This window comes from Polypterus senegalus, chromosome 18 (genome assembly GCF_016835505.1).
Source record: "Polypterus senegalus isolate Bchr_013 chromosome 18, ASM1683550v1, whole genome shotgun sequence".
Taxonomy (NCBI): Eukaryota; Metazoa; Chordata; class Cladistia; order Polypteriformes; family Polypteridae; genus Polypterus; species Polypterus senegalus.
The window spans coordinates 52,456,249-52,470,454 of record NC_053171.1 but is presented as its reverse complement, the minus strand read 5'-3'; the positions used below and the strand labels follow the sequence as shown (position 1 = coordinate 52,470,454).

General features: G+C 41.8%; 1 protein-coding gene across 3 annotated transcripts in view; it reads left to right on the top strand.

The window, feature by feature from the left end:
- rmdn3 (regulator of microtubule dynamics 3) overlaps positions 1-14,206 on the top strand; it is a 132,710-nt gene that overhangs the window by 60,601 nt on the left and 57,903 nt on the right. For all 3 annotated transcript variants that reach the window (XM_039741332.1, XM_039741331.1, XM_039741333.1), the window contains exon 8: positions 3,361-3,438. In XM_039741332.1, coding sequence (XP_039597266.1) covers positions 3,361-3,438 — 78 coding nt within the window. The remainder of the gene's footprint in view (positions 1-3,360; positions 3,439-14,206) is intronic.

The following is a 14,206-nucleotide window of genomic DNA, read 5'->3' as shown; positions in this document are numbered from 1 at the left end:
TACATAATAATATTCTACACAATTTTATGCTACAATTATAACAGAATTCCTTGTCATGGTACAAGGTGTTGTCACAGAGCATAAAGAAGAAAAAGAAAATGGAAAAACCTAAATCCCTGGCAAACCATATAGACTTTTGACACTGTTTTTTTAATGAACATCCTCAGTGGGTACCTCTTGACACATCAAAGAAATTACATGATACATGATGTTTAAAAGTACAAGTTTGTGTATTTCTTTTCCAAGATGCTTCTACTCTCTGTTGTGATGAGGAGTCTCAAACATCACAATATGGTTACGAGTCCACCAAAAAGACACAGAAAAGCAGGCCAGCCCAGAAGAGACTCATTCAAGACCAGCTTGCCTCAAACAGCTTCCTACCTGGCTAGGTCCAAAGTGGCAAAAACTGTCTTAACAATTGTAGATATAAAGAATTGATCAAAAATATATCACAGTACCCTACAGGAGGTGGGACTTCAAACCCAGAAATCAAGGGTTCAGATCCCACCACTGACACTATGTGACCACGAGCAAATCACTTCACCTGCCTGTTCTTCAACTAAAGAAGGAAAGAAAAAAAAAGGAATTAGAACCAATTGCATCTCAGATGTTGTATGTCGCCTAGGTTAAAGGAGTCAGCCAAGTAATAATAAAATGCCGTTAGTTATTCCTCTAAATTGGTCAGCTGCAATCCTCTATTTACGTTAAGTTTCATTACTTGTCTTCTACTGTAAATTCTGATCTGAAGGCCATTTTAATTGGTTGCAGTAATCTGGTGTAAATGTGCACATTTGTAATCTGATCATATATTAGTTTATTGCAATTCATGATCAGTGCATTATTGTGGTATATCCCTCTACTTACCCTTTACCTAGGGGTAAGTGTATTCATCAGATTCATTACCAGGTTGGTCAGCTGTTGCACCTTAAGCTTAACACACACATACATAGATATACACATACACACAGACCTTCAACAGTGCCCCATGAATGACACACATACACAGCTGGTTAACCTCTGGCACTTTAAACCACACAAGTGCCTTATGAATAACACAGCCTGTCACTCTCTCAGCAGTTCAAGAGACTTACTTATTATCAGCACAAACAACATACAATGTTTTAGATATCTCAAACCTAAATATTACTTTTGGTCTCCAAAAATATAGTTAAACATACAGAGGCTTAGAATCCTTGATTATAGGTCATTTATGAGCCAAGAATGCCTTACTTTATGTACTGTTCCCTACTATTGGGTGGAGTTCTCACCCTCAGCCCTTAATAAACCTCGCAACACAGATGTAATGGCAAATCTCCCGCTGCACCAGGTGCTCAAAGAAATCTATGTTATTACTTCAATCACTCTAGGCATTAAGACAAAGCATAGAAAGTTAAAAGCAGCATGGTGGTAATTACAGAAATAATAATACCACCAGTGGAACAAAGAATAATAGAACTGATAGTAAAGTCTGGATATATACAGTGGTACCTTGGATTGCAAGTAACTTGGTTTATGAGTGTTTTGCAAGATGAGCTAAAATTTTTAATAAATTTTGACTTGATAAATGAGCGATGTCTTGCAATACGAGTAGTATGTATATGGTTTGTCTGCCAAGCGCCACGTGATCACAACTGAGCTGATGGTTCTTCTCTCTCTTGCTGCGGGATTGTGGGTAATTGTCTCCCATTCTCCGTCTAAGTCGGCGTGCCTCACTCATATAGTCAACATGTTTACTATAGCATGGTGACCACGTGTGTGTGTTGTAACGTGTGAGTCTCTGTCTTGCACCCCAAAATACAAAGCTGAGTCTCAGTACTTTAGCAACACCAGCTTTATTCAGCTTGAAACAGGAACAGCACGGTTATTTATTGTAGCGGGATCTGCCACTAACTATACACAGACACAGCAGTCAGGTAGGGTTGGGGCCAAGTAATATTGTGCCCTGCGCATTTATAATGTTCCTGTATTACCCATCAACGGCAGGCGCTTATAGCATGTCCGCGATCTTTTCAGTTTCGCTTTTATGCCGAACTGCTACAGCGCTTGGAGCCTGCAGTTGCTTCGGGACGCTATTCCGCCTATTGTCCCGTTGGGTGGAATCCCAAAAGAGTTTAGAAACTCGCTCACACCAGCCATGATTCTTTTCAAAGTTAAAGTGCAGGTTAATTTGTTTTATGTATTTTTACTTTATATTTCGTATTAATAATTTTTATATGAATAGTTTTGGGTTGTGGAACAAATCATCTGAGTTTCCATTATTTGTTATGGGGGAATTTGCTTTGATACACGAGTGCTTTGGATCGTGAGCACGTTTCCAGAACGAATTATGCTCGCAAACCAAAGTTTCACTGTATAGTCTTCAGAAAAAGCTTACGAAAAAGTAAAGATCACAAATATGAATGTCGCAGGTGGCTTGTGATAGAGCACTCGTTGTTCATGAGATGCTTTTCTGATTATCAGATGGAAATGGCTGCACGTTGTTGGCGCCCTCTTCTGACCTCGCTCTGTTCCCTTCTCCTGATGTCTTTGTTCCTTTTTCTTCCTCTCTCCTATATCGCTCTTCAGATGAGGCATATTTATTATCAAATTCTACCAGGGGGGTTTGCAAGATGTGATTGTTAGATATTCTGATTGGCTGGCTCTCAATATGACGAATGAATTCACTGTCTGTTTTCCCAAACAATAAAATGTTTTTGATGTTGCCTGAGGTATCGGCATGACTTCATTTCCTTGTTGGAACAGTTGTTTTAACAGTGAGGTACAACTGGGAAGAGGATATGCTTTGATGTGTCCTGAAGTTAGTTCATCTGTTGTTGTGTCTTGAACAAAATATCAAAATGTACAGATTTTGTACCCCACAACAATCAGTTTGATCAATATGCCCATATTTTAGCCAAATAATTCTCATATAACAATTTAAATTCATGTTTGAAAGCTTATTTTCTGTTGTTAGGCTTTGTTGCCCTGTTTCTGTACAATAAAGAAAGAAAGCATAAAGGTGGATGCCACCGTAATCTCCATGAAACACTTTAGGAATTTAGAGTAAAGGTACATTTGATATTTACAAGAACTGTTGGGGAGCACAAAGTTAAGTTCTTGGGCTTGATCGGAGTGGATGAAGATCTGGTTGTAGTGTAAACTTGGTAGCATTTATAAATCTGTTTGGAGTTGAATCCTGAATAATTCAGAGCATGAAAAAGTCTCCATGCATGTCACTTTTCTGAGTAAAAGGCATATATCATCACATATTCACCACTTAAGTGAGCTGTACATGGAAATATAAACCTTTTCTTGTTTTTTTTTTTTAATTCTTCTACTACCAATAACATTTTTATTTCTTTTATGGACTTTGTTTTACAGAAACACATTGATCAAGCAATCTGTTTAAAGCAAGATGATCCAGATTGCTACTATCTTCGTGGGCGATGGTGTTATGAGGTAAGAAGAATGTGTTTTTGAGTATTAGTGTCTTAATCAATTCTGTAATAAAACAATAGTGAGATTTGAGTGTCTGTGATGACAATAAAATTCAATTCACTTTAGGTTATTTTCAAAAAGTACACTCTGTGTTTAATCAATGCTCAGTATACATTATTACAAGTATAGAGTATTAAATTGAAATGCAGAATTAAACACAAAAAAATGCAGTTGTAATTCAGAACGCAAGAAGAATATGCAGTATGTATACAGAAATATTCATACAGCCACAGATTTTTTTAAACATGGGTACGTTTCTTAAATTATCAAATTACATGGAAACAGAAAAGAAAATCTTTTGTACCACACTACCTGCTCTCTGCAGTGTATCACCATTAGAACACAAAGGTCTGACAAAAGTGTGCTGCAAGGCCAGAGTTGGCAGTGACACAAAGTGTCAGCACAGGATACTAAGAAGAGAAGGTCATTTGTTGAAAACCCATATGAAGAGCTTCAGTAGGAAACTTATGAAGAGTACATAATGCTACAATAATGTCTGTTTGATCTTGATTTAACTGATAATTCGACAGCTAGACTGAGGGCCTTGGAGATAAAGGCAGCCTCTGGAAAATGTTAAGCAGGCCTGCATCTGGAGGTTGCAGTGAAAGCTGTAAAGCGTACTCAGTGTGATTTCGTTCAGTTATTTTGTTAGTTCTACTTATGGTTGTTGGTGATTTGTTTGGATTTAACAGTATAGCAGAACTAAGACTTTGAGTAGCCTGACTGCAAACCATTAAAATGGTCACTTTTTACCAGTAATACTCCTGATTGCTAATGCTCAGATTGCTCCTCCGGAGTGGGCTTTCATTTATATATAAAGTGAAAAGTCTGCCATCTTTGTATTTGTTACTAGCCAACCCTACGCCGCATAATCAGGCCGCTTTTTAAATGATTTTCAAGCACAGAGTAAAAAATAAACATTTGAAAAATCTGTAATTTAATAAACCACCAAGAAAAGTAACATTGCAACAATGCACGCTACGAACCAACATACAATTGTCCGTGACTGAAAACCGGAGGAGCGCCGTCGCGCTTTCTCCTTCCAAAGCGGGACGGGTTGAACGGCGCTCGTTCAGTATGCACTGCCCGCTTATGTGCCCGCCCCCAACTCCCTACCTGAGTAGCTTTCGTCTGTGTACAGTCCACATGCACCTGTGAGTCACGTTGACTGTTAATTTTCCAAACACCGCCTCAGTTGGTTTCCACGTTGATTTTTCATTGTTCTTTGCGGTTCCGGCTCCTTTTTTGTATAATCCACCAAGTCACCCGACCACGGGGAGCTTTACAAAGGGCAGGGACGTAATCAGTGCGAGCATATGACCCGCACGTACTGGAAATTTCTCGTTCGTGGGGAACAATTGGAAGCCACGGTCTCCATCACGAATGGGGTTCAACGGCTTACCCACGCCGCGTAGACACACGTTGATTCATTCAGTGTAGCGCGCTTGCAGTACCGGACATACAAGTGCATCACAGACCTGTTAATGCTCAATCTCACGTGGCTGAAAGCCACTTGTCCCTCTAAGAATTTGGACGCCGACCGCTGTTGGGTCATGTAACTATTTAGCAGGCGGAAGTCTCATTTGTTTTCGGAAATAACCAGCCAAATCGCTCCACCAACTAAGAACTGCCATGCACCACCACCCACAGAATCGAGAAAGAGCTATTAATCTGTCAATCCTGTCCGTGTCCGGGCTGGGTGAGGTTTCCTGTGTTGAGTCAAATGAAGCGAAAGGCTCCACACCTGGTGGTGCCCTTCCGTCAATTCCTTTAAGTTTCAGCTTTGTAACCATACTCCCCTGAACCCAAAGACTTTGGTTACCCGGTTGGATCGCCTGTTGCGGGGCCTGCATTGGTGAAGCAGGTGAGACGGTAATGAAACAGAGGCACAGGGCTTATTGGTTTTTAAAGACTGCTTCCTTCATTGGGTTTTAACCAATGCACGGAACGAACCAACACACAATCGTCCGTGCGGCGCTCAGGTTGGAACGGGAGGAGAGGAGAAGGACATCCACTCCGCTCCTTCCGTCATGCTAGTTTGCTGATTTCTTGTTCAGTATACACTGCCTGCTCATGTGTCGTCTTTGTACAGTCCAGATGCACCTGTGACTCACGTAGACTTTTCATTGCTCTGTGCAGTTTTGGCTGCCTTTCTATATATAATCTACCAAGACACCCGACCACAGTGGGAGGGGGGTGTGTACAAAGTGCAGGAGTATCTAAGAAGACGCATGTTTGTCGCGGATGCGAATTTCTGTATGTAGCGTGTAAAACAGTTTGCTATAGTGCACGCGGTCGCAAGGTCGTAATCAAAACTCATTTTTTAAAGACTGCTCACTTCATTGTTTTTTAACCTCAGTTGTAAAGGAACGTTTTAAGGATCCCATGGGATACCCTCGCAAACAGTTTTACACGCCATATGGCGATTCACCTCCGCGAGAAACATGCCTCTATTAACAGTCAACGTGGGTCTGTGAGTTGTTGTCGTATCCAATGGTCTTGGAGTTAGTGGGCGTGGCTCCTTCCTGCGTGCGCCATCGGTGTCTCACTTGTCGGCGGCTTAGTGAATCGCTTTCCATGGTTGTCTTGCCTTAGTGAATTATATATATAGATAATGGGAGTTTTCTTTAATAGTGTTTTTTTTATAAAGGATGGACAAAGTGGGTATCTATTTTAAGGTAGAATCTTTTACAAACATTTATTTCACTCCAGAAAATCTAGAAGTTGATAATTCTTTTGAGTTATATCACATTACCATTGTATTTTCATAGGTTGCCGACATTTTCCGTTTATTCGAATTGCTAGATTCCATGATGATCGCACCCAAAGCTCCATGGGGTTATCAACTTCATCAAAGCAGCCATATACAGTTAGGTCCATAAATATTTGGACAGAGACAACTTTTTTCTAATTTTGGTTCTGTACATTACCACAATGAATTTTAAATGAAACAGCTCAGATGAAATTGAAGTGCAGACTTTCAGCTTTAATAGTATTCAAACTGACTTTTTATATAGTGTATAAAATTAACATATACTATGTAGCTCAGGCTCCACATCTACACGGATTCAACAAACTGCGGATTGAAAATATTTGGAAGAAAAAAATTCCAGAATGTTCCTAAAAGCAAAAGTTAAATTTGCCACATGCCTAGCACTATGCTGAATCCATGCAAATTAATAGTTCTGTAGGCAGTGGCTGTAGCCTCCAGGCATTGGAGTTGAATGAAATGGCTCATTGGAGTAAACTTAGAGCTCCTATATGGCAGTCAATTGCCAAGGTGCAAAACAGTTTCCATCTTCATGCTTCCCGCAGTACTGCGGTTCTTAAACAAAACACAAAAGACACTCATATACTCCAGAAAATTGAAACACTCAGACAACAAAGACTAAAAATCAAAAAGTTAAACTGAAATCAGACTTCCTTAAACTGTTGAAGCCATCCATTCAAAATGAGTCCATGCATCAGCCCACAGACATCTGCCCAGGACACCTGCTTTAAACTTAGGTAAGGTTATCTATACAGCACAGAGACCTGTGCGGGCTATAAACGGCTTGGACACACATAGACTGCTAGGCGGTATCAACACACTCTACATGAAATACTATGTTTTTAAAAGACAAAGCCATTGTTATTCACAGGGACATACATGCACATAGCCAGAAGTGCTGCCCTGCATTTGTTTTAAACAAAAGTCAGCAATCTGTCCTTACCCCGACTCCACCTCTCACTTCCGGGCTGCGCACAAACGTGTATATGCTTATATATAAAACTAGGGGGTTCTGCTGCCTGCTTGCTTCGCACTCCAACCCCCGTGCAGGCCTTACACGCTAGTGATTTCCCAGATCAGCCTCTTCCGTATGGGGATGCGTATGTACAGTTTAAACAGATTGTTATTTTCATGGGAACTGTTACATATGCATAATAGACCTAACTATTTTTCATTACAGAGAGTAATTAACCATAGTAAAAAATATTAAAATGTAATAAATTGAAAGAAAATTGTGTTTCATTATGCGTTAGAGGTATTCATTGAGTTATACGTTTTTGTTCTATTTGGCTTTGAAATTAACATGCAAATACTTTTTACACTTTTTTACTGTAAACACTTCAGTAAAAGCAATATTTGGAATTAACTTTTCGTCAATATCGCATTTAATTTTGCTTCCATGTTTGGATTTACATCGTGACAATACAATGTATAACTCTGAGTGAATATTGTTTCTTTCTGTCTAATAAATAAACCGACTTTTTCGAATGTTTGTCTCTATGATTTGTTAATTGTCATAACAAAAGCTATTCTAATGGGAAACTGTAAATGTTTTTATACGAATACCATTATTGGCTGTAGAATTTCTAATACGTCCAGCCATTTAACTCTTTCGATTCTATGTCGCATCACTTCTCCATGATCATAAATATAAGCCTGACTGAATTGTGATTTCTTTGAAATTAAACTTGTAGTAGGTTTAATTACTGCAGGACCACAGATTCTCATAGCGTATGGTCCTGAATTGTAAATCTACGTTTTGAGCATTGAATGATGTGAATGTGAACAGATTATTGTAGATTCGGATATTTTGCCTGTAGTGTTTATGGATTTCATTTTCACGAAATAACAAATCTTTTAATTCTTGCGGATACGCCTCTTCATTGGGAAGAAACGCTACTTTTCCCTGATGGCAACACGAATTAGACGATCTACAAGTCTCCAACTTAAACTTTAAAGCCGAACAATATCTACATACTGTACTTCTGTCATATCACCTATGTTCATATATTCAACCTCTTTTCGTTGTTGTGTTATTTCACCGAGTAATAATTTCCATTTGTTAGCGCTAATGTGATCTTTACTATCAGTTTTTTGAGACTTTCGAATTTTACTACTTTCATAATCTCTAACCTGCTCTGCATGTGTATCGTGCCAACATTTTTTAACCTATTTACGATGTTCTACTTTGTCTTCTACTCTTTGTCTTTTATTTCTGACACCGCTTTGACCTGCTAGGTTTCCATTCCACTTGGTCCAGGCTGATTATAACTTTCCTTATTTTCCAAATTTGCACTTAGATTATTATTGTTCTTTTTTGAGTTCTTTTCTCTCCAACACTTTTGGGCCTCTTTTCAATGGGCTGCCCTTTCTTCTTTGCTTAGTCATTGACATTTCATCTACAACATATAAAATTATTGTCCAGTAAAGGTCTGCATCGATGGAAATGAATAACAACAACAACAACATTTATTTATATAGCACATTTTCATACAAAAAAATGTAGCTCAAAGTGCTTTACATAATGAAGAATAGAAAAATAAAACACACAGTAAGAAAATAAAATAAGTCAACATTAATTAACATAAATTAAGAGTAAGGTCCGATGGCCAGGGTGGACAGAAAAAACAAAAAAAAAAAACTCCAGACGGCTGGAGAAAAAAATAAAATCTGCAGGGATTCCAGACCATGAGACCGCCCAGTCCCCTCTGGGCATTCTACCTAACATAAATGAATTGTATGTCTTGTATTAAAATGAGGAAAATGTATAAATTTATAAGAGCGGAGAGCACAGGAATTGTGTCTGACAATAACATTCACACGAATGAGAAGTGAATGGACCGTGGGCGTGGTTGTAAATGGTAGAGAGGAGGGTCGGACTTGTCAAAATCTCTTGGCAAAAAGTCTCGTCTCGCGGGACTTGAAATTATCTCTCTGAAAAGTCTTGTCTCAGGATTTCCTTTTATAATAGAAGGATATATATGTTTGTGTATGTCTTCATATATTGTGGGTGTCTATGGCAGTGACAGGCTCAAACAAAGATACATTTTATGACGCCTAACCGACTGTCCCCATTTACTTTGCAGTCTAAACAAAAACAGCGTTCAATGGCATAAAAAGGAAATAAAAACTGTGGCCACCACATTAATGTGGCCTGTATAATAAAGACTGTTTCGTCTGCATCAAAAGGTTGAGGAGCTCTGGTTGCTTGGGGAAGAAGCGACGCCTTCTTCCTGGTGGTCATATATATATATATATGTCTGGCATCCTGCACCGAGAGGCTGTGAATGCGAGAGAGAATGCCGGCGTTGGTATGGAGGGAACCCTTCCGATGAACGAGCCAGAACTTATAAGGTTGCAGATCAAGGAACCACCTAGTGACTCAAGGGCTGAACCTTATGCAGGGCCGTCCATTGTAAAGGTGCATGGTCTGTGACAAGTGTAAACTCCCAACCCAAGAGGTAGTACCTCAACTGTGTAAATTGCTCACTTAATTGCAAGAGCCTCTCTTTCCACCGCCGCATACCTGGTCTCCTGATTCAGCAGTTTCCTGCTCAGGAACATAACGGGGTGTTCAGCACCATCGACAATTTGGCTCAGCACTGCTCCTAGGCCTGTGTCCGAAACATCCGTCTGGAGGATAAAAGGAAGTGAAAAGTCAGCTGCTTTCAAAACAGGTACTGACGTCAGAGCCCTTTTTAAGTCACTGAATGCAGCTTCCTCCGTATCGGTCCATACCACAATGTTGGGAGCCCTCTTCTTTGTTAAAACAATCAAGGGTGCAGCTCTCTCTGAAAAGTGTGGTACAAACCGGCGGTAGTACCCAGCTAAACCGAGAAATGCCTGGACATGCCGCTTGGTTTGCGGACGGGTCATTTCAAAGTTACATTTATTTTAGAGCACTGTGGCTTCACAGTACCACGACCCACCAGGTAATCCAAATATTTGGCTTCTTTCAACCCAAAAAAACATTTTTTTGGATTGATCCGAAGACCGGCTTCACCCAGCATCCGTAATACCGCTTGGACGTGATGTAGGCGTTCCTTCCAGGTGCTGGAATAGATGACGATGTCATCCAGGTAGGCAGCACTATATGTGATTGGGGTGGAGCACTTTGTCCACCAGACGCTGGCAAGTCGCAGGAGCCCCATGTAACCCGAATGGAAGAACACGATACTGCCAGTGCCCACTAGGGGTGCTAAATGCGGCCTTAACTTTTGCGGAGTCCATTAAAGGAATCTGCCGGTACCCCTTGGTCATGTCAAGTGTGGTCAGATATTCTGCCTATCCAAGCCTTTCAAGGAGGTCGTCCACTCGAGGCATAGGATAAGCATCAAATTGGGAAACCTGATCCCCCGGTTGGAATTCCCGAAGCGTTGTGTCACGGTCATAATGGCAGGCCTGTGCTGCTTGTGCCTCTTTTTAATATGGGTCGAATTTTCTTAAAACTATCACGTAACTGTGCGATATACTCCAAAATATTAGTCGAGGGAAAGGCCTCTCCTTCCCAACCTTCTTTTAAAATGTCCAATATGCCCCAGGATTGTCGTCCATATAATTATTCAAAGGGTGAGGACCCCGTTGAGGCTTGTGGGACTTTCCTGTAGGCAAAGAGTATGAGGGGGAGGATTTGATCCCAATTCCTTCCGTCCCCGCTGACCACCTCGCGAAGCATCTGTTTGAGAGTCTGATTAAATCTCTCCACTAGACTGTCGGTTTGAGGATGATACACCACAGTCTTTAAGTGCTTTATTTTAAGTAACTTAGCCGTTTCCCTGAATGTCTCCGAGGTAAACGGTATCCCTTGGTCCGTAAGGACTTCTTTAGGAATGCCAAGTCGCACAAAGACCCCTACCAGTTCCCATGCAATAGCTTTAAAATTAGCTGAGCGCAACAGAACAGCTTCTGGATACCGGGTCACGTAATCCACGAGGACTAATGTATACTTATGTCCTTGGACCGAGGGTTCCAGGGGTCCCACTATGTCGACCCCTATTCTTTCGAACGGGACATCAGTCAAGGAAAGGGGAACAAGAAGAGCACAGTGCCTCCTAGGAATTTGCCACAGCTGACACTCTGGACAAGAGATACAGAAGCGGCGAACCTTCTCGCTAATTCCCGGGCAATAAGATCGGAGCTTGATACGCTCTAATGTTTTCTTAGTGCCCAGGTGGCCTCCTAGGAGGTAGGCATGCGCTAAATCACAAACCTGTCCCCAGAAAGTTCATGGGATTACCAACAGCTTCCGCACGCATCCCCCACACCCCCACCCCCCATGCTCCCTGACCCGATATAATAAATCATTTTCAATAACAAAGTGGGGCACCTGTGGCATGGGCTGATGGGTGCCTTGGCCGTTGACTAGTGCAACTGCATTCTTTGCATAATTAAGGGAATCATCATTCCATTATTCCCCGTTAAACGAGGCCAGTGTTTATTTTAAATTGGAAGCTTAAATCTAAAAGAGGGTCCAGTCTGACTTCAAGGGGCGGGGAGTCATCCTGCTCCGCTGAGACATGGACAGATGACGCAACGGTCTTCTTGGTCTCCCATGTCTCTTTCTGCTGGCGGAGTGCACTGTGTGGAGACAACTTGCAACGGAGGATTCCCGTCTGTTACTAGGCCCAGATTAGGTTTAGGAGGGGTCAGTACTTCACCACTTTCACTATCAGACCAGTCCCGCCCAAGAATCACAGCGAAAGGTGGATTTAGGAGGACCGCTACGATGATTCTTTTAACTGATCCTCCCTGGCTGATGAAACATCGGGTGGATTTATAGAATTGCATATCCCCGTGTACACAGGTTATACTGGTCTTTATTTTTATCCACTGTCGCAGTAGTACATACTGGTAATCAACAATGGAAATGTTGCTGCCAGAATCAAAAAGGGCTTCCATGTTAAATCCACTAACAACTACCTCTCCTGTATGAGCCATTGACAAGGGGTTTAGATAGATAGATAGATACTTTATTAATCCCAAGGGGAAATTTACATAATCCAGCAGCAGTATACTGATACAAAGAAACAATATTAAATTAAATAGTAATAAAAATGAAAAGAATTAAAATAAAATTAATGTTCGCATTTACTCCCCCGGGTGGAATTTGAAAGCACACACAATCCCCAACCCAACCCCCCCATCCACTTACATTCCACCTTGCTCCCAAGGGTGGGGCACGCCCTCAGAATCGGGGACTGCGGTACACACTCTGGTTTATGCTGAAGGGGCAGATTAGGAGGGACGTAATCTCCACAGCATCCGCTAAAGGACCGTTCTGATCTCCCAAATTTTGAGGCTGTCCTAAATGTTTCGATGAGCTCGTTCATATTGGAAAAGTCTCCCCAGACTGGCTGGGTGAAATGGTCGGGAAGATTATTTATTAATGAAAAACAGGCTACCTTTTTTTACTATTTGGAAGGTGGTGCACTCAGAGGGCTTTAACCAGCCCGCCACCGTTTCCCACAGAGCATCAGCCTGCTCTTGGGTAGACCGCTCAGGATCTAGCCCCCATGCCTGTAATGACTTCACCTGCTGGTCTGGGGAATCCCCACTTTGCTCTGGGGCCTTGGCCCCTGTAGAGAGGACAGCTCTCTCTTCTGAGAGAGCATAATAAGTTCCCATCGCTTCCTCCATAGAGACCAGCCCACATCTGTGTGTCCCATCGACACTCTCCCTATTTATTTTATGTGGCCCGGAATTAGTCAAAGGGAACGGAGTCTGCCCTGGTTCTTTCTGAAATCCGAGACGAAACCCTCACCCATAAGCTTGGCCCCAGTACTCTCCCACCGGGTCATGATTCAGGTTGGGTCCCGTTTTCTTCTGGGCTTTTATCATCCTGCTGGCTATGCCACTGTAACAAGAATGACCATAAGACATAGAGAAGGTTTGGGGCAGCCACCCGTATAATTTTTCCCGGCTGCAAAATTGATTTAATAGAACAGACATGTTCACACGACTGAGTCCAAAACAGAACTGATTTAGTATAAACAAGATGGTGGCTTTAAAGGCTAGTAAGGATATTGAAGTAATCAGGGCCGGAACCGGAAGTGACTTCGTTGGCTGCCCCAGAGCCGGGTGGGATTTCCCTAGAATGGTTTGTAAGAGATCGAATGAGAGAATTAGTGCACTTCGCCACCCCCTGGTCCGGCATGGAATTACATGTACTCAAGCCCTTTAGTTGTCTCCTAAACACGCGTGAGTGACAATATATGTGAGTACACCCCTCACATTTATTATATCTTTTCATGGGACAACACTGAAGATATGACACTTTGTTACAATGTAAAGTAGTCAGTGTACAGCTTGTATAACAGTGTAAATTTGCTCTCCCCTCAAAATAACTAAACACACAGCCATTAATGTCTAAACCGCTGGCAACAAAAGTGAGTACACCCCTAATTGAAAAATGTCCAAATTATGCCCAAAGTGTCAATATTTTGTATGGCCACCATTATTTTCCAGCAGTGCCTTAACTCTCTTGGGCATGGAGTCCTCTTCCACTCCTCCATGACGACATCACGGAGCTGGTGGATGTTAGAGACCTTGCGCTCCTCCACCTTCCATTTGAGGTTGCCCCACAGATGCTCAATAGAGTTTAGGTCTGGAGACATGCTTGGCCAGTCCAAATCCTTTACCCTCAGTTTCTTTAGCAAGGCAGTGGTCGTCTTGGAGGTGTGTTTGGGGTCATTATGTTGGAATACTGCCCTGTGGCCCAGTTTCCGAAGGGAAGGGAAAATATGCTCTGCTTCAGTATGTCGCAGTATATGTTGGCATTCATGGTTCCCTTAATGAACTGCAGTTCCCCAGTGCCGGCAGCACTCATGCAGCCCCAAACCGTGACACTCCCACCACCATGCTTGACTGTAGGCAATACACACTTGTCTTTGTACTCCTCACCTGGTTGCCGCCACACACACTTGACACCATATGAACCAAATAAGTTTATCTTGGTCTCAT